Source organism: Camelus ferus, chromosome 17 (genome assembly GCF_009834535.1).
Source record: "Camelus ferus isolate YT-003-E chromosome 17, BCGSAC_Cfer_1.0, whole genome shotgun sequence".
Classification (NCBI taxonomy): domain Eukaryota; kingdom Metazoa; phylum Chordata; class Mammalia; order Artiodactyla; family Camelidae; genus Camelus; species Camelus ferus.
The window spans coordinates 43,456,394-43,482,250 of record NC_045712.1 but is presented as its reverse complement, the minus strand read 5'-3'; the positions used below and the strand labels follow the sequence as shown (position 1 = coordinate 43,482,250).

The 25,857-nt window shown below is 46.9% G+C and overlaps 1 protein-coding gene across 1 annotated transcript in view; it reads right to left on the bottom strand.

Annotated features, from left to right (window-relative positions):
• DCLK3 (doublecortin like kinase 3) overlaps positions 1-25,588 on the bottom strand; it is a 49,313-nt gene extending 23,725 nt beyond the window's left edge. Inside the window, 2 exon segments of the mRNA XM_032459270.1 lie at positions 1-1,463; positions 25,086-25,588. Coding sequence (XP_032315161.1) covers positions 1-1,463; positions 25,086-25,170 — 1,548 coding nt within the window. The 5' untranslated portion in view covers positions 25,171-25,588.
• Positions 25,589-25,857: the final 269 nt, after the last annotated feature.

Here is a 25,857-nt window from a genome sequence, read left to right as displayed (position 1 = left end):
GTCAGCCGCCAGGATGCCCGCGGGCCGCCGCCTCCTGCTGCCCGGCCGCTCGGCCTTGCTCTCCTCCGGCCTCGTCTTGGACTCCTTTTCTAGCCTGGCCGGCGGCTCGTCTCGGAGTACCATCTTTCTCCCTCTGGACATCCCTAGCTTCCTCTCCTTCTCCACCTCCTGCTCATCCCTCTGCGTCCTGGGGAGCTTCTCCAGGTCAAGGTCAGCCTGATGCTCCCTCAGAAGCCAACCTCCCTGCCTGCTCCTGCCTGCGCTCCTGCTGTCTTTCTTCCCATCTCTTGGCCCCTCCTCTCGGCCAGGCTGAACTTCCCCCAGGTCCTTCTTGGCCTTGGCTGATGCTGGGGGATGGCCCTCCTGGCCTCTGGGGTCTCTGTCTTCTTTCTTGTCTGTGTTTTTGCTGGGTCTCCCCAGCTCCTGAGGGGGGTGCCCGGGACTGCCCCTGTGGCCCTCCTTCCAGCCTTCCTCTGCACCCTGGGGCTTCTCCTCGGGGGACCTCCTGCAGCTCCTGGTCCTCACCAGCTTGTCCACATCATAGCGTGGACACCTGCCCAGGTCCAGCTCACTGGTGCCCAGGGAGAGCCGCTCCCTCTGCAGGCCCTGCTGGAGCTCTCTCTCCCTCTTGCACTTCTCACACCTGATAATTTCACCCGACGTCTTTTCAATCTCTACCCCCAGGTGCTTCTCTCCGCTGGCCTCCCTCTCCAGAGTGGCTTCCCTGGGCACCTTGCTATCAGGCTCAGGCTCCCACTTGCCTCTGACCCACATCTTCCGGGCCCTCAGCCTGTCCTCCCCGGGGGTCTTCCCCAGAGGTCTGACGGTGGCCTGGGATCTGGCAGCCTCACCACAGCTCTTGGTCTCCGTTTCCCCACCATGGTGACCCCCTTTCAGAGCCTTGCTATAAAGCCGGCTTCTCAGCCTTGGCGAGGGGGCCCGACCGTGCTGGGTCAAGGTCAGGGCCCGGGTTTTGCTGGGGTACAGTTCCTCGACAGCCACCTGAATGCTCTTCAGCGTGAGTGGTTCCTTGCCCATGGCGATGAAAGCATCCCCCTCCCTGAAGAACTCAGACACACTCCTGATTTCCCTGCCCTTGAGGGTGAACAGCTTCCTCACGCGGTCACTCTTCCATCGAGGAAAGCCCAGGGCCTCTGAGACGTCGGCCAAGAGCTGCTCGAAGGTCTGCACCGAGCGCCGGTTGAGAAGCAGCGTGATCTTGCGGAGGGGGTGCCCGCCCAGCTTGATCACGGTCACAACCCGGGGCTTCAGCGGGCTGCTCTCAGCGTGGACGGGGTGAAGGCCACACTGGGGGCTGAACACAGGCACCACGGAGCTGCGTGGCCCCAGTAATGGTTTCTCCAGGCTCCCTCGGCCAGCTGGCAGCCACGTGCCCTGCAGCTTCCGCTCCGTGATCCTCGAGCTTAAGTACTTTAGAGAATGGTCACATAGGCCTCGATGTCCTGTGGGAGGAAGGGACAACACAGTGTCGGTCAAATAGGTTCAAAGAGCCCTCTGACCTGCACCAAACCGTTACCAAAGATGGCTGATTTTGTTACAGGTTAGAAGTGCGCTCTTTAGGGGATCTGCTTGAAACGATGGTGCCTTTACACGTTAGGTCTAATCCCCAGTCTTCATGAGAGACCAGACGTGCAGAACAGTGTCCACTTCAGGCCTGATGTGGATAGCCTTCGGGCCTGGCTCCCCCAGGTCTCCCAGGGACCCCCCAGGATGGGCTATCTCCCAGTAGCCCCTTCTCAGCAAGGTCTGACCATGAACACAACTCCCACGACCCTGAAGTGAGCGGACCTTCGAGGATCTACAACCAAGATAAAAGGTCCAAGGTTTGCTGCCCAGGAAACACCAATGAAAGATCAGAACTTTCTGGACCTTTAAAGACCTCAAATCTTACCCACCTCTTTGCCAAGAACAGTTTTCTCAGCTTCATTTTTCAACCCACCCAAGGCGAGGCAATATGTGAAGAGGTTCTGATCAGAGTTTGACACAGGTCTGGATTTGAATCCTGGGGGGGCATTGACTCTTTGGGTGAACTTGGGCAAATCACATGAGTTCTGTTCTTTCATCTATGAATGATAACACCTGCCACCCAGGATTTTTGTGAAGAGTAAATGAGAAAATGATTACAGTTCACTGAAAGGAGTGCTTGACACACAGTAAGGGCATGGTGATTGCCAGGCATTAATACTATCCTGACACTCTTAATATCTCTCTTGGATGCTCCTTTCACTTTGGTAGCAATGTAATCTGTCAATAAAGCAGAGGTCTACCGTGCACAGCTTCACCTGCTATCACAGGAACTCATGGGCCAACATGACATGGTGATCTTCTCCAAATGGTTTTTCCTCTCGTTTTTAAAAAAAGGAAAGAAAGAAACCAAGGTCATATTCATATTTGAGGGGAAGGTTATAGCTCAGTGGTAGAGTGCATGCTTACCATCCATGAGGTTCTGCTTCAATCCCCAGTACCTCCGTTAAACATATATATTCATGTTTAGAGCTTTAATAATGAGGTGTTCACTCTCATGGTGTTTCCTGATAAACAGAATAAATGAAGGAAAAAGGACTCTGTACTTCCTGATCAAATGTACCATGCCACAACTCATTTTCTTGTGCTTCACTTTCTTATGCTTTGAAGATAACACATTTTTTATAAATTGAAGATCTGTGCCATCAAGCAAGTCTATCGGCACCATTTTTCCAAAAGCATGTGCTCACTTCTTGTCTCTGTGTCACATTTTGGTAACTCTGACGATATTTCAAACTTTGTTATTATTATATTTTTTATGGTCATCTGTGATCTGTGATATTAGGTGTCACCACTCTGACTCCCTGAAGGCTCAGATGATGGCTAGCATTTTTTAGCAACAAAATATTTTTAAATTAAGGTATATATATTGTTATTCTTAAACATAATGCTATTGCACACCTAACAGACCACAGCAGAGTGTAAACATAACCTTTACATGCACTGCAAAGCCAAAAAATTTGTGTAACTGGCTTTTTTGGGATATTGGCTTCACTGCAGTTCTCTAGAACCAAACCCACAATAGCTCTGAGGTATGTCTGTAGTGGAGACAAAAGTGGTTCAATTTCCATTTCTGTCCAGGTCAGGAAAGGACAACAGAAAAACGACAGAATGTGTAACTCAGGTAAGCCCTGCGGGTGGGCTGCAAACTATTAAAATTACCCCCACAGGATCCCTAGGTCTTATCCTACATGCATGAATCTGCCGATTATGCTTCCTTTAAAAAGAAGTTAAAAATAATTATTTTTTTAGTGCACTTGAATTGTGGCAGGAACTCCGGTGGCGCCAGGATGGGCAACTTGGCCCAGCATATTTACACAAAATGTTTTTTTGTGTTTTTAATTATAACATACAATCTGTTCCAGGATGAATTTCCATCTAGACACAGGTGTCTGATTAGATGACAAGTAGTGACTGGGACAGCTCTTCCCACATGCCATAAATTTATGAGCTTAACAACCACATTTACAGTTAAACTATTTATGGACATCTGCTATTCTCTCTGATCTGCCTCCATTTTTGGCTGAGACATTGATGCTAATAGAGAAGGAGAGAGGTCCCCAGCAGAAATACTAGTTTGTGTTTCCCTAAGAAACAGGAAAGGTGCCAAGGAAGGAGACTTTCAAATGCATGTGTACAAAGGGGCTAAGGGTTCTCACTTGTTTTCCTTACGGTGCTTCTCACACAGTGGGACCTTCGATACATATTCGTCAGGCTAAGTAAAGGGAAAAGACTTCTCTACTCCAAGGAAGTTTCGGGGGACAACCAGGAGGGCAAAGGGGTATTCTGTGACATTAGGGATGCAGGAGAATTTCATGTGGAAGGGGATTCTGAGGAGGTCCAGGATGGGATGTCAGGAGACACAACAGTACTCCAGGAACGGGACAGACACTGTGGGTCACATGTTGAGTGGTGACACAGGATGACAGAGAGGCAAGTCATGATGAGACAGACCTCAAGGTCCCAAACAGTGAAATTGTGGAGTTTGGGCGTAGTGACAGATGACTTGGCTTGCAGTCCCCAGAGCTGGGGTGGGGAGAGGGTGCACACTCTGTGCCCAGCTGGTTGCAGCAGACCCTAGCTCAGAATCTGTCCCGTCTCCAGGGGTTAGGAGAGCACTCCGGGCACGCTCCAGCCCTGAATCCAGGAGAGGCTCCACAGGAGTGGCCCCATCCCAGGGCGCGGACACAAAGGATATGAAGACAGTGCAGCTCAGCCTCCGTCCTACCACCATCAGGCATGCGCAGCCCACAGCCCAGGCATTCTCAAATTCACCTAAAGCCTCTGCAATCTGGGGCCAGAGTGAGAACTCAGTCCCCCTCCTCCCCGCCTCCCCAGCATAACTGGGAGCTACAGAAATGGCACGTCTGGTTCTGTCTGCATCATGCTACTGGGGAGTACTAGGAAAACACAGCCTTGAGATGCAATTATTTTTAACCTCTCTTCCACAAGCCTTCCTTCCTCCTTTAAAATTCTTGGTCCAGAGCAGATTTTTCTTCTTTAAAGAAAAGAAGAAAAATCAGGAGCCTCTAAATATCTGGCCCATTGGCAGGGAGAGCAAACGTTAGGGAGAGGAAGAGCCTGGCACATCCCTTGGGCTCTGTCTCCAGGAACAGTCCCATTTCCCAAGGAAAACAACGCCCCAAGTACTTTCAGGCTGACTGTAAGTGGCATGATCCCAGGAGCCACCGCAGATAACCCAACCAGAAAGCCAAAGGCCAGGCTACGTCCGCCCGTCTCCAACAACTTACAAAATCAATTACGCGGAACCATATGAAATCGCCAGTAGTTCTTCCAATTACCAAAAAATGGAAACTTCACATGGCTCAGCCTAATGTGATCCAGGACAATAACCCCTGCTCTGTCCCCATATCAACAATAAATAGTTAACGAAGGTATAGACTGTAAAAATTAAGCATCCTAATTCCAGTCTTCAGCCACCCAGCCAGCACCACCCGGGAGGTGATGCCGGGAAAGGATGCTCTCGTAACTTTGGTTTTTCTGTTCACTTCCTACAGCAACACAAACTGACCTCCACTTGGCAATACTGCTGTTTTGGCCTGAAGCACCCCGAATACAAATATGGATGGGATTTCTCCCCGGCACCCATCAAGCCCATGCACGCATGTTCTGCTACAAGCCCTGCTTTCCCTGAGCCACTCTTCTGCTCAAGGACTTACGGTGCTCCTTATTACCATCCTTGTGGGTTAAACCCAAAGTCCTCAGCTTGGCATGTAAGGCGCTCCCTCGTCCAGGAGTGCCCCCTCGTCCTCATCCACTCACCCCCAACCCCACTCTCCCCTCACTCCTCCCACCCATCCAAGCCTCACCATCACCCAAGACGGAAGACCGGTATCCACCGCCAAACCTACCCGACCCTCCCTGTCACAGTCAGAGCTCCCTCCTCTGAACCCCCGGTCACTCATTAAACCAGCCTTTGGCATGAATGCCTGAGACCCTTCGTTCTACACACCCCAGCTGATCGGTACTCCATCTTCAGAGGTGTAAATATTCTCCCTCTCAACTCCACTTAGGCTCTCCAAAGGCAGAGAGCGTGGATTACGCCAACTCCCCTACTCTGTCTACCACATAGAGTAAGCACTCGAGATTTGGGAAACCCATTCCCAACCCTAACATCAAACATGTATATCAAGCCTCAGTACCAGTTTTCCTTGTAAATGATTGAGTGTTACTGCTTTCCACACCGGGACACACCCCATAACAGACCTGAACTAGATGAAACAAGTGACGTGAAAGAAAACACGATCACAGACATTGACTCCAAAGAAATGTGCCAGTGCAGCATTTATGAAGAACAGCTGACACAGGTACCTGCCTCCAGAGTTCTGTGAAAGCATCATTTTAGAGCTGTGCAAAGAACGTGAACATGGAGTCAGAAACCCTCATTCAAATTTGGGTTCATTAAAACCTGGTTCTACCAAGCTCTGAATAGCTGTGTGACCTTGGGATGCTGTATAACCTCTCTGAACCTCAGTTTCCACATTGGCCAAATCCTAGTCTCTCACTCCTGCTGAGGGCACCCAGCACGCTGCTTAGCACAGAGCAGGGCACTCAAACTGTGTTTGTTTTCTTCCCTCTCCAACAGAACGGGTCCTGTAACCTTGAATGTCCCCCAAATCCATGTACATGTCAAGGGCAAAGAGGTCACAATGCTAAATACGACACAGCGGGCTGAATTTGTAGATTCATGTAGCGATTGAAATAAGAAACCAGTAGGGACAGGATATTAAGAGAAACACTCAGGCAAATCTCAGCAAATGGCTCTTGCGGGGAGATAAACTTCCTGCTCACTGATCCCAGGATTCTCTGACTGCTGTGAGCCAATAAACACAGTATCTGCACCAGGCATTTTGCTGCTATTACCTCTAAATGGCTTTGGCTCCCAGCAACTGTGCCTTCTATCTGCCACCACAATTCAGATGGATTAACATAACCCAATTCCACAATGGTCCCCGCTCCACCTTATTACACTGAAAGGGCTGCCAGAAGGGCTAACCCACCCGCCTTCCTAATCATTTATTATCACTCTGTTCAGGCGGTGATGCATCAAGGTTAAGATCAAGAAAAACAATTAAAAACATACTGCTAACATTAATCTTTTACTCATCTTCTGTAAGCAGAACAAAGGGAGTGTACCTTTTCCTAGTCATTTCTAAACCATAATCCATCTGTCTAATTACAGCACAAGGAAAGACTATGTCTAAGTCAGCATTAACCTTGGAATTCTCGCCTTGGCCCCTAGAATAACACACTAGAAAAAGAAATGGGAGAATTAAACTTAAGGTTACCAGTAGGGAAGGCGGTGGGAAGGAATAAATTGGAAGTTCGAGATTTGTAGATACTAACTAGTATACGTAACATAGATAAACAACAAGTTAATACTGTATAGCACAGGGAACTATATTCAGTATCTTGTAGCGACTTAGGGTGAAAAAGAATATGAAAATGAATATATGTATGTTCACATATGACTGAAGCATTGTGCTGTACACCAGAAATTGACACAGTATTGTAAACTGATTCTACCTCAATAAAAATATATATATACAAGAAATGGGAGAATCACACCCGAATTGCTACAGGACATAAGTCATACATAATCACTCTTTAAGCATTTACAGATTATGAGTTTAATGAAACAGGAGATTGGTGTTTTAAAACATCTGGAAATAGGACAATGAAACAACACGAAAACCCCTGGAAAATAAAAGTCAATGCTTCTAAGTGGCATGTAATCCCCCTTCCTCGCAGGGACGCTTCACTTGAAATACTTTTCCTTTTATCAGCCTCCTATTTCTGGGTGTTGTCACCAGACTGATCACTTGTGGCCTCAGTAGGCAGTGCTAAGAGAATTCACTTCCATTCTTCTGTGGCAGATAGAACAGGACTGGCTGAAATCACTTTCCTCTTCACTGAGTAATCATTTATCCTGGGCTTTTTCCAAGGGCTGTTTGAGAACAAACTCATTTTACTCAGATGCAAATAGGAGGCAGGAGAAACATTTGCGAACTTACATTTGCGAACTTACATTTGATTATGCAAACATCCCAAGGAGGGTTTCCTAAACGAATAAAAAATTGGAATGCAGCCTTTCACTAAGCTTTAAAACTGATAGTTATGTAGTTAGGAAGACTGGCCAACATCTATACTGATCAAAACTGGGGCAATTAATAAAGGTAAGGTAATAAAGTGAAATATCGAGCTATTTATTGCCTGCCATTGCTAATGACATTTCAGTCTGTAATTAACACCATCACTACCTCATCTTCTTGATTATCAGCAGGACAACAACCGAGACATCAGAAGCAGTAATTAAAAAGATTTCTTCCCGCTGTCACCTCAGAAGTGCCCCTGCTCTGGCTTGTCTTTTATCTGCTGACCAACTCATGCCAATTTCCCAAGTGCCTCCCAGCATATTGGCACAAGAGCCCCATACGGTCTCAGTAAGGGATGTTTGCCTAGTCCTTGTTACAACACATGCCCGACAGACTTTTCCTAAGCTACTCGCTGATTTAAAGATGAAATTTACTGTCCCAGCTGCCTTAAAATTGTGATGCATTTATGTATGGCCTCTGTTGTTTACAAGGATATTCTAAAGTGAACAAGCTTGCATGTCTTTCCTCATTTTTAAAGCTCATCTCTGACCCCCTCAATAATTCTCATCCTCCCTGCCTCAGTTTCCTGCTCACCCTGATCTGGGCCCGCATATATGACCCATCTCACCATCACATCACAGCTCCCACTTCCTCCTCCACTGGTTTTATTTTGTCTGAAGAACTTTCATGCTCCACGCAAGCCAGAAGGTATTCTCCTTTCTCCCCAGACATCCCAGGTCACCCCAGGACAGAGGACCAATGACCAAAATATGAACTTTTCCTGTTGTCTCTGATTTTGAGCATCCCGCTCAAATGGCAAAACCAGAGGCCCCAATTTCCAGTGTTCTGATGTTCTTATGTTCTATAGGGCAAGGCTTCTCAAATGCTAATCTGCACACACACCACCTGGGACTGTGTTAAAGTGCCAGTCCGAATTCAGTCAGTCCAGATCTAGGGTGGAGCCGAGACTCTGCAGCTCTAATAGGGTCCCAGGTAATGCCAATGCTGCTGGCCCATGGACCACATTTTGAGAAGCAAAGTTAGAGAGAAATTCCCGAGTGTCTTTCTGGGAGTGCTGGTCAACCATATGCAATTTAAAAGTGACCCATACACTGCTTCCTTAAAGCAGTGTTATAACAAATTTTAAAAGTATCTTTATTCCTATAATGAGAATAAGTGATATGTGCTAGGTAATCAAAACATGACATGAACAGTGCAATGAAACACCAAGTCCAGTCATGATTTCCTTGCCAAAGGGTTTTGTTTAAGTACAGCCAACAGAAATGGGGGTGAGCGGTGTGATCTAGAATTTGACCACCCAAAGTGAACCAGTAGCATCAGTATCCACTGGGAGCTTGTTAGAGATGCAGAATTTCAGACCCTGCTCCAGATCTGCAGAGTCAGATTCTACACTGTAACAAGATCCCCAGATGATCTGATGCCCATTCAAGTTTGAGAAGTTTTAGACTGTCTCTTACTTCATCAAACTGGTTAGTAGAACCAAAATAAGCAGACCACGGCGAGAGAGAACAGAAGGTCCTTGAACTAGTATATATATATTTGATTAACCCTGTAAGCGTGACAGCGTGACCCAACCGAATCCAAACTGGGATCCAGGGTTGGCCAGTGGCCTGGTGCTGGGGTTATTTCTCCAGTGCTGGGACCTATTTGCACCTGTTGCCAGATGGGCAGGAAGGGAATGGGCCAAGGAGGGGAAAGGAGGTGTTTTGCATCCAGGCATCATGGGCATCTGGGAGATCAGGCAGAGGGGCAAGGACAAATGAGGGGACAGCCTGGCACATGTGCCCTGCCCTCCAATCCCTGGAGCACAGGGTTAGGGATGGACGCTGAAGGAGCTGCGTATCAAGGACTGTGTGAGGCCCTGGGACCCAGGTGACAAGGGACAACAGAGTAAGCAGAGAAGCAGCCACCTGCCTTCCCCAGCACAGCAGAAGGGGGCAATGTGGGATCCTGGGGACATATTGGCAGCCGGAAGACAGCAAGGGAGGGGGATGTGAGGAGTGACATCACCACTAGAGGAAGAACAAGAGCCCAGATGTACCTGAGCACAGGTGACATCCTCCCCTGGGGACTCCAAGGATGCTGGCTGAGGTCCTGTGAGAGCAGGCAGGGCTGCTGGGACTCCACACTGGGCATTAATATTAACACAGCCTGGTTGGCTCCCAGGGCTGGTGAGGCCTCAGACATTCCAGTGACCACAGTAATAACCTCCTCTCGACCAATGTTCTTCCAGATGAACCCTTCTCCCCTCTCCCAGTGGCTCCTTCGCAGGAAGCCCGGATGCTCCTTTATTTGCCTAAGGCTCCGGGTGTCACTGTTTGCAAAGCCTCCCCTCATGCCACCCTGTCCCTTACGGTGTCCTTCTTTGTGACATGTGATACCGCTTTGCTTTGACTGAGGCTCCCCCTGGGGATGGCTTATCTTTCAGTCTCACTCCCGGGTTTAATGTTTCCTCCCAACACTCCCCAACTCACCCGTGATCTCATCCCTGGGGTATCACCTCTCACTCAGTAAAATTCCAAGACGGCACAGCTCCCAGGCCGGGCTGTTGTTTCCCATGACCTGAATTTTTAATCCAAATAGCCTGCTGCAGCTCACAAATTCACAAAAACCTTGGTTTGGGCTGAGTTTTGCTTTTCTCAGTACTGTTCAGGGAGGCTCTGTAGGTGGGTTTATTTGGAAGGGGAGCAAGAAAGTACACCCCACCTTGGGACCAGTCTCCAGCTGACTTGATGCCTACAAGACGTCACATTTTCCTTTTTCTGTCTGGTTATCACACCCCAAGGCCCTCACCGGCCCCCTGGTCTCCACCAGCCTGTGTCATAATTCAAACCTGGGCTGGACAGAGCTTCACCTTGCTCCAGTTCCCTACAGGTGAGGCTGCAGAAATCATTCGAAAAGCAAACTCCTCCATCTTCTTTTTTCTAGAGAGACTGAGCACATCTATCTCATTTTTCTGTGTCTCCGTGCTTTGGTTGGATGGACCACAGATTGATGTAAAGACACTTCGAATATTTGACCCATCCATCAGTGCCTCCCTGCAGACTCTCACCTCTCATTGTCAGATGCTTATCTGTGGTGCAGGCACATAACTCTGCTGTCCATCATCGTAAGGACAGAGGAGGTAAAGAGCCTGTAGGTTCTTTAGAAAGCAGTGTTTAAATGATTTTAACTTCTTGGTAAGACAACCTCCATGTACAATATATAATTAGTACAGCAAGTGAGTAAAACAATTTAAGAGGAAATATTCTCCCCAAATATATAGTTTTCATTCATATTCAGGAGAAATGACACATTTGAAGAACACCGGGGCTGCTTATGGAAAATAATAACAAAGGAACATCACGAATAATTTTGTGCCAATAAATAAGACAACTTAATGAAATGGATGGATTCTACAGAAGATACATATTGCCACAGTTCACGCAAGAAGAAGTAAATAACCTAAGTAGTTCCACTGTGCTATTTATGTGAGGTTTAGATATACCAGACTGAGGATGAACTTTACATAAATATTCAAGACATGGTCATTACATGATCGACTGAATTTACTGGCTAAAAAATTCTCAGAAATTGCTTATGTTGAAATATGCATCCTTTGTAAACAAAAGCAATGCTATGAATACAAACTGAGAAAGATGCAAAGGAGGATTTTAAGGAGACACATGTTAGACGGAAAAGCTGTGTGGCTGAAAATCTTTGCACATTAGAACTGAAAGGGCCAGTAGCCCAACATGCTCAATTTTTAGACATAACTGTACACCAGAGAGGGTAAACAAGTAGCCCAAGGCCACACAGCTATTTTGTAAGAACTGAAGTAATTCTTCCACAGATCCTGAATCCTTTTGAACAATGGCTCAGACATGTTTTGGGGATATCATTTGTAATCATGGAGTAAAAGCAAAGCTCACAGAATCATCCAGAGGAAATGGAGGAGGACTCAGACTCATCAATGGGTGTCAATACCTAAGCAAAGTGGCCTCAGTTTAGCTCTGCCCTAGTTGTTAAGCCAGCCAGCATCCCAACAGGGCAGAAGGAAGTCACCCAGTGTTCCTGCAGCTGGCAGTAAACAACTGAGCTTATCCCTGATATCCCCGTAGACAGGATGATCTAAAAAAAAAAAAAACAACTCACTGAAGTGAATTAAGATTCCAAACAAAGAGTGATTGATGTTGAGGTAAAGCAGATTAAAGTATAAACTTTTCTTCCTTTAGGGAATTAAAACAGGGTTTGCTTTTCCTCTCATTTCAAGGTAGGGAAGTCACAGTGCCAAGACCCTGACTGCACCCAACAGGTACCATAAAGCTCCAGCAGTGGCCCCAGGACCCACCAGGAGTGCCAGAGCCAAGAGGGGCCTCACCTACACCTCTGATGGCAGAGGATCCAGCGGTCCTCACTGCTGGCGGTGCCTACATGGCCATCACCAGTCCCACCTCCCAGGATGGTGGAAAAGACAGTAACAAGATGACAGGCATAAGGGTGCCTGCATATGGCAAGGACGCAGTACCTTGTGGTTAAATCAGATTGACAACAGCAGCACCAAGGCAAGCCAGCTCCTCTATTAAGGAGCCAGTCTCATTTACAGGAAACGGATATAATTGGAGATTGTCATACTAAGTGAAGTAAGCCAGAAAGAGAAAGACAAATATCATAGGATATCACTCATATATGGAATCTAAAAAATAAGACACAAATGAACTTATTTACAAAACAGAAACAGATTCATAGACATAAAAAACAAACTTGCGGTTACCCGGGGAGAAAGGTGGGGTGGAGGTATAAATTGGGAGTTCATGATTTGCAGATACAAACTAGTATGTATAGAACAGATAAACAAGGTCCTACTGTAGAGCACAGGGAACTATATTCAATACCTTGTAATAGCCTATAATGAAAAAGAATATGAAAAGGAATAATATATGTATATACACTGAATCACTATGCTGTACACCAAAAATTGACGCAATATTGCAAACTGGTTATACTTCAATTAAAGAGAAAAAAAGAAGCCAACCTCAGTGTATAGAAACTTAGACGGTTCCCTTAAACAGCCCAAGTGCTTCATTGAGATCTTTTGAGAGCACCATTTACAAATGTTTTAAAGACTGCTGCCTTCAGAGCCTTGACAGAGGTAAACCTTGGCAGCTTCTGGCTTTTCTAGGAGCTGCGGTTAAGCTTCTTCAGGGTTCTTTGCAATGCTATCTCTTGGAATCTTCCAAAATACGTCATTTCAGGGATGGGGATGGAGTCTACTAAATAGATGGGCCTTGCTTGGCAAGATTCCAAACCCCCAGACCTAATGCCAGGCATGTGGTAGACCAGCCATAAACAGTATTGCAGGAAAGAACCCAATGAATCCACAGTCACGTTCATGAAAACAGCCTATGAGTTGAGTTCACAATCATCAGAATGTGCTGGGTGATGAAAACAATCCTGTACTCAGGGTTTTTCATCTGTTTCTGCCCCCAAATCTACCTAAAGCTACTCAGTCATCACAATGCGATAGGGCCAGCACAGTCATGGACATGCAGGGGCCCACCCAGATCCCCTTACCCACCAGCTCTAAGGAATGCTGGCTGTGAAAGGGCCACCACTGCTCAATTCAACCAGGAATGACCTTCTGTTGACTGAAGCCACTCCACCCAGAAGGTTACGTACCCAACTCTACCTTCACAGGGGCAGCCCCTAATCAATGGACGGACTGATGGAGAGAGGGAGGGGTACAAAAGACCCCTTACCCCAAGGTGGGACAAGCTCCAGAACTCCCAGCTGGGACCACATCTTTGCTTAGCTGCATCCCCTGCTTACCTTGCTCCACTACCTCCCTTCTCCTGACCGCTCTTCCCCCAAAATCACAGGCACGAGAATCCCTATCTCAGGTTCTGCTTCTAGGGAACATAGATCCACACTGCTGCCCCCAAATTATGAAAGGCCTTTAAAATTTAAAAGAACAAGCATTAAGCATTTTGCACTTTGTGGCATTTTTCCGAATTTGAAGGCATCCCTTCTCTCGTATTTCATTAAAAAACAAAAGGAAATTAATGACCCAGAGATGCCTGGAGCATCTTCAGACTATTTCTTTCACACATATCCTTTTGACCTTTGTTCAGGTCTGCGATGGATCTAATGTCCGAGAGGCCGTCAGTCAATCCATTCTCAATATATATGAACATGCATGTGTCATTGTATGAAGACTCCACCCACTCCGTCTCCCTCACTCACCTGTCTTGCTCCTTCATAGAAACTTACTACTATTGCTGGTACAACATCTATTTGATGCTTTAACCTCTGTCTCCCCAACTCTCTGGCTCTGCAGTGTCTAATACAGTAGCCACCAGCTACACGTGGCTATTTTAAATTTAAATTTAAATTGATTGGGGGGAGGGTATAGCTCAGTGATAGAGTGTGTGCTTAGCATGCACAAGGTCCTGGGTTCAATCCCCAGTACCGCTATTAAAAACTAGTAATAAGTAACTGAACAAATAAATAAGTAAACCTAATTACCTCCTTCCACTCCAAAAAAAAAATAGAAATTAAAAAAAATTTAAATTGACTAAAAATTGCTGTGCCTACCACAGTGGCATATAGTAGACAATAAATATACATTTGGGTGAATGAAAGAATGGTTCTTGGTGATTACCAGTGATTTCCTAATATCTAATTTTGTAACTTTTACACTAAAAGCTGATATTCTCAAGGGTAGGAAAAGAACTGTGAGAACTGTTAAGAAAAAGTTCCCTAAAAAGCTATGAAAGCATATGACTATTACTGTTTGAATTCTTAGCGAATAGTAGTTAATTGTAGGTTAAAAAAACACAATGCCAGCCTCCAGATGGGGACAGCAAGCTAGCCAGAAACTGCTGAGAATTTTGACAGTTACTCAAGGCAGCATGGAAAATACGAAACTTTCCTTTTTTCCCCCTTGAGATGGGCAGATATTCAAACCCCACTCTCGCCTCCCCATAGAATCAAAACCCCTCAAGTACGTTTTTTCCTTTTGTTAACATCCTCAGTAAAGAGCACTTAAAAGCCCACACATTGTGTTTATGGCCGTGCTAACAAGCTGGGGCAAGATAAAGAGATACCAGGCTGCCTCCTGAACCACCCCTCTCCACCACAACACAACACTCCATTTTCCTTTCTAAGAAAACCCCTTAACAAAGCTTTCTGCTCTGATAAAGAAAGCACAACTAAACACACAGAACCAGGCAGCCACTGCTGTCTTTGCTTTGTAATGTAGACAAAGCAACTGAAAAAACAAACAAATAAGTAACAAACATTCCTGAGAACATGGAAACCTCAGGGGTCTTTCAACTGGGTCTCAGTTTTGTTTCGTTTTGTTTTGTTTTAGTTATTCCCCATTTCTGCTTAATGTGAGTGTGGAGTTGTTTTCCTTTCAGGCCAAAGAACATCTTTGGAAAATACCATCTTCAAAACCAGTAAACCTCTTCAGTTTTACCGTTCTTGTAGAAAATGATCAATTCCTTGAAATTCTAAATTTAATGTTAGTGGCATTAAAGAAAAAGCACTAAAAGTTCCAGCAGCCAGTGCACAAAGAAAAAGGAGCTTCAATCTAGTGTCCTTGGGTTCCTCCTGTTCCTTTTTTCTTTTTAATCTGTCCAGTGATTTTGGTTTTCTTACCTCATTGAGACCCTGACCAGGGCTGTGATGTCCTTTTATTTTGCTTTACATTAACTGCCAGACCTGTCTTTAGTGCCACTGTTGGCATCTTCTGATGTCATCTTTTATTATCCAGATTCGAAATATAAACATGTTATTACTAACAAGTGTCAACTGTTGAAGAGAAGACTATGACATTCAGACTAGTGATGTTTAGGACCAGTCAGAGACACCTACAAGCAAGTTTTAAATTCATGAGAGCTTTATGTCTCTAAGAGAAAACACACAATGAACCCAAGCAGCTCATTTCATGGCATCTGGAAATCTGCGCTTGGACTGTGGGTGGGGGCCAATGACTGTTACCACATGCCCAACTCCTTTGCACACCTTTTCTCTCTATCCCACCTTCTCTCCATCCCTGAATTTATTTCAATTCTAGGATGTATCTATTTGCTTACTCTGACCCCCCTTTCCTAGAAAACAGCAATAATCAGTTGGAATATATAATTTTAAAAGTAAGAACATATATAATGTCAACGTGCATAGAATTCCTAGGAATAAGGTTAGCAAAAAATGTCTAAGATCAACGTAAGGAAAATTGCAAAACTAAGACAGGAAATCGAAGATCCATTTAAACACCTCTCCACTCCAGAACGTAAAGTCCTAGTAAGTTAAACGTATCAGTTCTTCCCAACTGGAATCTGTAGGTTTGATGCAGTGTAAGCACTCATGCAATTTTTGAAGACAGACAGGAGGGAAATGAGTAATGAAGGTTGTAAAATACATAAGAGAGCTATAATTACAACATCTTGGTACTTACACAAAAATAGCTGAATTTAAGGAAAAAGAAAACTGCAGCCCCAAAAGAGATACTACTTCACATGGGGATTTAATGTACCATAATAGATCGTTACAAAGTAACTGGGAAGGGAAGAGTAATTTTTACCCAATATTGGAACTACTAGATAATAATTTGGAAATAAGATGCACTTGGATTTTTATTTGACAAGTATATACCAAAATAAAGTCCAGATGAATTAGGTAAAAAGCCAGAGAAAAACATAAATAAATTTTACTTTAATATTAATCAAGCCCCTGAAGAGAGAATAAGTTTGGAAATTAGAGACACTAAAGGAGATCTCAGGTAAAAACAATCTCAAGAGTTCTCATGTATCAGAACAGAATGGAGAAACATAGGATGGATGGACTTAAGTACCGGCATCCGAAGGGGACAGAGCTGATGTTGTGTGTCAGATAGGTAGGTGCCTCAACCAGTGAAGGCCAAGAAACTCAGTGGCTACTGTAATAAAAGTTCTTGCGCATATGAATTTCCATGTGGACCGAGCAGCCTTCCTACATCTCAGGTCCTCCAACATCGCTGCAGTGGTGGGGGACACAATGGCAGTGCCCTGGCTCCCACCTGCTTTCAGGAGAAAGCACTTCCACCCACAGTCCAGTGGCCCCAAGACCCTTTTGGGTTGGACTCTCCCCCAAAGCAGATCCTGGGGCAAGATTTGGGTTTATTGAGGAGGTGATCCTGGGACGTACTAGAGGAGACTGAAGAAATGAGGCAGTACAGCTGTGTGAGTGAGCGGGTTACTGCTGTGGGCAGCCTGGGCAGCGTTCTGCTGGGAAGCTCAGGGCAGAATGGGTAGAGTGTGCCCAGGGGTGGTCCCACCAGGGGGGAGGAACCTGTGATATGTATCCACCCATTCCCCTTCACCAGTGGTTCAGGGCGGCTCGCAGGAGCATTAACTGCCCAGCACTTCTGGCTTTCCCCAAGAATAGGCCAACCATGCCCCTGCAGCCAGAGAAAGCCCCCAAATAGGGCTGCAGAGGACTTCAGGGAAAGCGTCAGAACGGGGACTGTGGACAGGGATGGAAAGCATCTGCTAAAGAACAGAAGCACGTGGCTATCTAGAGAGCACCCACTGTCTCGCCACCGATGTAAAGACCCAAGCTCCAGAGGACTCTGGCTGTAGCCAGCCTGAAATCAACACATCTGAACTAAACTGAACAACCAGCTTCATCCAAACCCTTCCTGGAAAGATACTCCGTAAACCGGGGATATTATGGCTGGGAGATCTGCTCTTCCAACCTGCCCTGAGGTCCAAAGATGCTCCTTGAAGGGTGCCCTGGACTAGCTCGTGGGTGTGGAGATGGCTGGTAGGAAACATGCTCCACTATTTAGGGGAATCCCAAAGTGAAAAGACAGGGTGTCTGTCCTGAAGTCATGTGTGTGTGGTCCCTGGAGCTGACTGGTAAGCACTCACTTACAAACCATTTATCAAAAGTTACAAAGAGGTACAGCAGGGAAGGCTACAGGTGTCCCTGGAGGGCCTCGGAGGTGCTTCCATGAAGGTGATGACTATGCAGGGGCCAAGAGACAAGTGGAAGTTTGTCATGCGTGAGGACCAGCAGGGAGAAAGCCACTCTGGGCAGCTTGCTCTCATTACTTCCTCCAGATGGTGTGTTAGGTTAATAATTCACACATACAAATCACACACCCCTATGTTCATAACAGCACCATTCACAATAGCCAAGACATGGAAACAACCTAAATGTCCATTGACAGAGGACTGGATTAAGAAGATGTGGTAAATTTATACAATGGAATACTACTCAGCCATTAAAGAATAAAATAATGCCATTTGCAGCAACATGGATGGATCTGGAGATTATTATACTAAATGAAATAAGCCAGAAAGAGAAATAAAAATACCATATAATATCACTTAAATGTGGAATCTATAAAAGAAGACACAAATGAACTTAGGTACAAAAGAGAAACAGACACACAGACATATAAAACAAACTTATGACTACTAGTGGGTAAAGGGGGTGGGAAGGGATAAATTAGGAGTTTGAGACTGGCAAATACGAACTACTATATATAAAACAGATAAACCAGTTTATGCTATATAGCACAGGAAACTATATTCAATATCTTGTAATAACCTCTAATGAAAAAGAATATGAAAAGGAATATGTGTATGTATATGTATGACTGAAACATTATGCTGTACACCAGAAATTGACACATTGTAAACTAACTATACTTCAGTAAAAAAGAATCCAAAAAAAAATTCATAGACAGAGGAAATAATATATTACATTTTTAATTACTTAAGGGCAAAAACTTTAATGAACACAAGATTTCACTCTAACCACCACAGATGTGTTTTTGGAACATTTTTGTCTGTGTGTCTGTGAGGCCTTGTGCCCTCTGCCCTCCGCTTCCCCAAACTGCAGTTTCCATACTCCTCACATAATTACCTAGAGACCATTTAACTGGCACCGAGTCCGATCTCTCCTCGTAGAATTTTGAAACTCTCTCTACAAAAAACAGAGTGGAAAGTTGATTGCTGGTGCTCTTAAAAACTGAAGGCAGGTAACTAATCTCACAGCCTCTGGGATGATGGCTTCAACTTCAGAACCATTCGCCATCTTCTCTAGTATTTTTCACAATATATAGGAGACAAAGGTACGCTCAATCGGGCAAAACGTTGCCAGAACCCTGACAACAGGACAGAAGGAGCAGGCAAAGCAGAAAGGCTAACAAAGCCACTCAGAATAGTCTAATGAACACTAAGTAAATGTCCTGGAGAGAAAAAAAAAAACACCACAAGATGCAACATTTCCTCAGAAACTGGTTCTAGAGGGCTCAAGCCAGTTAGAAGAGGTGGGGTGGTGAATATGGCTGAACACAGCTTTGGCCTAAAGCTCTTCTGTTCCTCCCGTGGACCCGTGTGGTCCTCCCGCTGGTCGGTGGCTCCATCAACTGCCCGATCCCCGCAACCAAGAGCCAGCCTTGACTCCTCCCCTCCATCTCCAAGTCCTGGGGATCCCACTTCCTAAATGTCTCTCAAAGTGGGCACCTCCTCTCCATTCCCTGAACTACTTCCTGCTTGAACGTCCACCCTCAGCATATTGGACCTGAACCATCTCTGGCCTTCCACACACCTGGACAAAGTGATGGCTCTAAAGCATCAAGTTGGTCAACTCTCTCCCCCCACACCAGCTAAACTCACCAGTGGGTTTCCACCTGTTTCTCAGATTCTGGGGGAATCCTCAGACATATTCTACAGGGTTCACAAGTTCTCCAAAAATATTTTTTGTTTAACTTTGTGCTTTCACTTTAATGATTATCTCTTTTAAGATTATTAATAGAAAATCAGGAAGGAGGGTATAGCTCAGCGGTACAGCGTGTGCTTAGCATGCATGAGGTCCTGGGTTCAATCCCCAGTAGCTCCATTAATTACAAAAAAAAAAAAAAAAAGAAAGAAAATAAATAGAAACATATTCTGGACCATCCAAACCAACATATTGTGACCAAGTGAGGCCACATAATTCCACTGTCTGTATTCTTGCACTGGTGATGTCATTGGCAAAAAGAAATATTACTATTATTTTAATTATCACAGGTTAAAGAGAAAGCAACAAATCAGACTTAATAAACCCAAAGGAAACTGAGGGGGGAATTAAGCCATCATCCAACTTATGTGTTGTGGCACACAGCATCCCAAACATTATTTTTTAGACCCAGAAACAATGATCTAGTTTTAGCAAAAATGACTTCATCCATCATGTTAAATTCATGCAGTTAATCTGAATTTACTCGATTTGTAGCTGTGTTGATATTTTATTTGTATATTTGTTTTGGTTTTACGGTCATAGGAGAGCTCTAAATATAGAGTTTAGACATATTTAGGGCTATTCCATATTTGAATTGCACCATAATAAAAATAATTCAGGCCACCACTAGACTCTATAAGACTTTTCTTCCTTGAAAGAAATTCACGTTACTTCCATTTGAAAAGCTCTGGCCTTCAGAATGAGGCTTAAGCTACATAACAAGGTATATGTGGGAGAGACAGTGATGTTCTCTAAACTTCCCATCCACACACCCTGCATCGCTTCCCCAGCCCCCTCACTTACTGGTTCTGGCCAATGGTCTGTGGCATAACAATGCATCCGTCCCAGACTGAAGCACGGAAAAGCCAGAGATCAGCTCTCCCACAATCTCCTACTGCACTGGTGACTCCATAAACCAATTTTTCCAAATGGTGTGTCTGTAAGATGAGAAAGCTCTGTCAACATGATCCTCCAATGACCTATGAAGGACACACAGTATGAGTGAGAAGTGGCCGTGGTTGGGTTAAGCTACTGAATGATGAAGTTGATTTGTTACTGCAGCAGAGCTTAGCCTATCCTGACTAATACATCTTCACGAACGGAGATCTACTTCCCTGAACCAAGCTCTTCCCATCATATTCTGTGCTCCAAACAATTCTTAAGTTCAGTGACCTGAACACACCAGCCTGTTGCATGACACCTTATCTTTGCGCATGCTGTTCCTTAATCCTAGAAGGCTGTTCTTTATACTCTTCTGCCCTGCTCTCCAGCCTATCACTGTGATTCATCCTTCAAAACCCAGTTCAGATATAATTACCACCAGGACATTCTCCTCCCTTTTCCAACCCTCTTACCCCCATAGCCATTACCCATGAACTCTACAGAGTGCTTATCTTAACACGTAATAATTACAGGTATGCATGCCTGTCCCCACCCCATCCCCATCTACACCGTGGCAGGGTCAGTGGCTTATTCATCTCCACACTGTCAAGACCAGCATGCAGGAGAAGTAGGCAGCATTGGGCTATTTGGCCAGGAAGAGCTTCCTCCAGGGGACTGGTCCTAAGGCACTTGAAGGAAGCTGAGTTAAATCCACTACCTCCCCTTCTTCCAGAGTAAACATCTTATCCAACAGCAGCAAGCCCAGCAAGCTTCAGCTCTCTCTGCCCCAGTCCCAGGCCAGACCTGCCTAGGAAGCCTGAGCCATCCCTATCCTCTCCCCAAACAGTGCTCTTCAGCCCCCATGAAGGACTCAGACTTTACCTGGAGAGGCAGCGGTCCACACTTAAGAACTGAAAAGTTAGTGAGAAAAGCAGAATCTCAGGCTCCACCCAGACTTCTGATTCAGAATCCGCATTTTAGAAAGGTGCCCCAGGTGATTCATATGCGCAATAATCTTTGAGAAGCACTGGCCCAAGACGCCCAAACAGAATCTCTTCATCCTGAAAGGTAACTTTAATAACAACACTTTGTATTTGTAATCATGTCTGCAAAGAGCTTTCCATCACTCAGTCCTCAGAACAATTCCATCATGTCCACTTTATCAATGAGGAGACTGAGGCTCAGGCTGGTTGGTCACCTTGACCACCATCATAGGGCTTTGAAGAGTCAGAGCCAGGATTTGAAGGCAGTTCCGCTGGACTCAAGAGTTCTAACCCACATCACCACACACTACACAGCACCCTGCCATATGCTAAGTTCTGTGGACCCTTAGCCTTCAAGACCAGCTCTGGAGACCTCCATGCCCCATCACACAGCCACCGAACCAGTATTTTCTCTCTGTTCCATCACTTACTTCTGACACTACCATCCCTCCACATACGCCACTGTCCCCAAGACGCTGCCAGATCTCCCTGGGAAGGATTTTATGGACTTGCTCAATAATCATTTCATGAGTCAATGAAAATATTTCCCTCTTGATCATCAAACAACTCTCTGAGGATGGCTGAATACTTATGATTAAGTAAAGAAAGGGGAAAACACTGAGGTTCCCAGAGAAGTTCAATAACTTGCCCCAGGTCACCAGGGAGCCTCAGACGTCTGGGCGTGGAACAGAACTCTGACTCCCAGGACAGATGTCCTCTGCTCCACCCTTCCATTCTCCCTCTTTTGACCTACATTACCAGACAGTTAAAAATATCCTTTCCAAAGAACTCTCCCGCATACTCATCTTCAAAAGGGGCTCTGTTTTACCACCAGATGGGCCAAATTTAGATAGAAACATGAGGTCACCAAATGAAACGGTGAGGAACTCTGGGTATCAGATACAATGGCCCCCTGGATGCAAGAAAAGGAAACATCATCAGGCAAGAGCCTCCGACTAACGCAGCCCATCCAAGCCCCTCACAATGACCTCCCTGTCAGGGCAGAGGCCCCCTGGGAGGTCAGGCTGGCAGAGACGGCCCCCACCCTCCCTGGCCCAGTAGTACCTGTGGTATTGTGGTTCCACTGGCCAAGAAAGCCCTTTCCTTCTCTTTACTGGCTTTAGAGAGAGGCTAAGACATTTAACCAACTCCACATGTAACCAGAGAAAAGCAACACATCTGCCTGCAATATTCGAATACTTCAGAAGACATGGGAGGGAAATTTCCCTTGAACTGGTTAAAAGAGGGATGAGAGAAGCCAAGAGTGAGATCTTGGGACAATGCAGCAACTCTTCATTTTGTTTTGTTTTTCTGAGTACTACGCCCATGCACCGTGCCACCCATTCAGCACAAGTGTGCACTGCCGGAGGCACCCAGATGGGACTGATGGACACTGAACCCCTGCTTGCTAAGCCTGTGCCTGGGCACGGGACTCCATCTGCCAGGAGGCACCGTGTGCGAATTCACACCAAGGCTCTCTGCAGGCTCGCACAGGCAGCCGGGTACCAATGGCACAGCCCTTCTTGGATATCATGGGAGGAAAGAAATGTTAAGTGTGAGAAAGGGTTGGTGTGTTTGTTGGGTCCCCAAGAATCAGACCCTAAGAAAGGAATTCCTAGGAAAGTGTTTTATTAGGAAGTATTCCCAGGAAAAAACTGCCTGCTGAGTGAAGTCGTCAGGCCAAAAAGAGAAGCAAGCCCAGCAAAGACCCATGGAAGCCAGTGTGACACCACTCCACAGTGGATTTCTGGAGACAAAATGTGTCCCAGTCAAGGACAAGGGAGCGGGACGATTTACATGCTGGCATCAATCAACCACTGGTTAGGGGCTGCCCCCAGGGAGATGGCAACTTCCAGACACTCCCTGTTCTCAGCTCCTACAGACCAAGCCGACTCCAGCAGGCCCAGGGTCCTCCTCCAACAGACAGGAGGGGCTGGCAGTCGGGAGTGAAAGCACCCAGGGCACCAGTGTGCACGAAGAGGGCAAAGACCTCCGAGGGGACACGGTGTAGCACTGAAGCACCTGTGACAGTCCAGAGTCCAGTAGTCCTTTCTCCCAAAAGCCTGGTCATGATAACGCTGACTCTGCCTCCCACATTCTGAGACCTCACGGGGTTTGCATGCAGGGACTCTTTCCCTTCTCACATTTTTTTAGCTCATCATAAAAGTACACAGTTCAAAGCCCTTTCAAACCTTGATGGAATGAGTTACAGAGCATCTTTCAGAAACCATGTTTAGCCTCTGTTCTTTCTCCAGTGAAGCATTTGTTGGCACCACCCAAAGCAATCTCATGTTAGATTGTTTTGTTTTGTTTTTTGGGGGGAAAGGTAATTAGGTTTATTCATCTGTTTATTTATTTGGTATTTTTTCAGTGGAGGTGCTGGGGATTGAACCCACAACCTTGTGCATGCTAAGTATGCACTCTACCACTGAGCTATACCTCCCCACCTAATATTAAATTGAAATGCTTTTCTGAAGTTGGGCTGCCAGGCAAACACAACATTCTTTTCCTCTTTTTTTTTTTTTTTTTTTGCCTCCTGGGGTCCTAGCTTCTTGTTACCTTGTCCCTTAGGGATGAGTACAATGCTTGGCCACTATTCCAGATGCCCCATTCATTGTGCTGGTGATTGGTAGCTCAATACTAGCCCAGTTGACCACCTCTGTAAGCAGTGACTAACTTGACAGCTCCTAACACAATCATCAAGGCACCTAATGCCAAGACAATCAGAAAGGTAGGACCCAGCTTCAACCTGACAGTTGTTATCTTGGACAATACATCAAGGGGAGGAGAGGAAAGGGGAGGAGAGGGGAGGGGAGGAGAAGGGAAAGGAGGAGAGGGAAAGGAGAGGAGGAAAGGAAAGGGAATGAAGAGGGAGAGGGGTAAGATGGAGGGATGATTAACTGTTGGGGATAAATCACAACTGAGTTCTCTCCTCAACTTCTCATCCTCCCCTCCCAGCAGGTGGCTACTCAGAAAAGGTGTCCCCAGATGCCTCCACCCAGCACTGGGACAGTCTCCTCCCCACCTCACAGCACCTCGCCCCCAGAGCCAGAAACGGAAAGCACTTAAGTGCAGTCCTAGTTGATGGGATAGTTTACAAACTCTTTTTTTTTTTTCTATTAATTCCCAAATGTTTTAGCCTTTTTCCCGATAGTCTTTAGTTCTTTTATATGTTTCTTTATCTAGTTCTAGGGACAGCTTCCTTTCCTTTAGCTGGGTCAGAGAGCTGTGGACACCTGGGTTCAAATCCCAGCTTCACCGGTATCAAGCCATGGGACCTCGGGCAAGCCATGAGTTCTGGGACCTCTGTTTTCTCATCTGATAAATGGGGATAACTCAACCTTCCTGACAGGTCTGTAGACAGGACGAAATGAGGTCAACTCTAGGCAAAGCACCTGAAACGTTGACATCCTCAATAAACGCCGGCTGCCTCGCGGGCGCCTTCCCTCTCCCGAAGCCCCACTGCATTTGGCAGGACGCCCACGTGTTTCCCAGGCAGGCCCGGGGGGGTCAGTGAGGGAGAGGAACCCAGCTTCGGACAGCGTTAACCCCGCGTTTCAGCTGGTGTGAACGCACACGCGAGCGCGAGCGCGCGTACACACACACCCGCGCACACACAACGCGCTCCGGGCACCACCGCGGGGCTGGCACTGCGCATCCCACCGCGCACCCAGCGGGGTCTCGAGGCCGGGCGACAGAACGGCTTCCCACCCCATCCCGCCCCCAGACCCCCGACCCCGGCGGCAGCCGGGACCTGGTGGACGCCGGAGAGCAGGGCACTTACCCGGGGTTGGCCGAGCCGGACAGCCAGGGGCGGGCCGGGCTGGGGGGGGCGGCGGCGGGCTCGGGGCAGGCGCGGCGGCGGGCATGGCGCGGAGGCCGGGGCGCGGGACGCCGGGCGCCAGGCGGGAGCGCGGGGCCGCAGCTCGACGGCGGGGCGGGCGCGGCGCGAACGGCGACGATTCCGCGCCGCCCTCTCTCCTTGTCCCCTCCCGCCGCCCGCCCTGTGCCGCGCCCAGCGACAGCCACCGGCAACGTCTCCGGGGGCGCCCGGCTTAGCAACCGCGCGCCCGCCGCCTCGCTCCCCACGCCCGCCCCGCCGTGCGCTCAGCGCTGGGCCCTGCGGGCGGGGCGGGCTTTGAACTTGAGCCCACACCCTCTTCTTCGACACTGAGCGCCCGAGGTGGCCCTCGGGAACCCCTCTGCAGCCTCGCCTCTCCCCGACCCACCGGGTCCAGCCTTTCCGCGCTGCTTCCCCGCCTGGCGCGCCGTGGAGCCAGGCACGGTAGGGCTTTGAACCTGAGCCTCGCCCACGTTCTCTGTGGGTGGCTGACCAAAGGCGTCCCAGGGACCTCAGCAATCCTCGCAGTTCCGGGCAGTTCAGAAATAAGACATCCCGCACCGCTCTATTCCTCCTACCCGATTCCCACTACTCTCACGCACTGACTCAGGGTCTCGCAGATGCCCTGTATCCTATTTGCTGTCCCCCTCAGCCCAGATTCAGAGACCTGCTCACACTCTGTCCACACCTATGACCTCAAAGACAAACGTCCCTC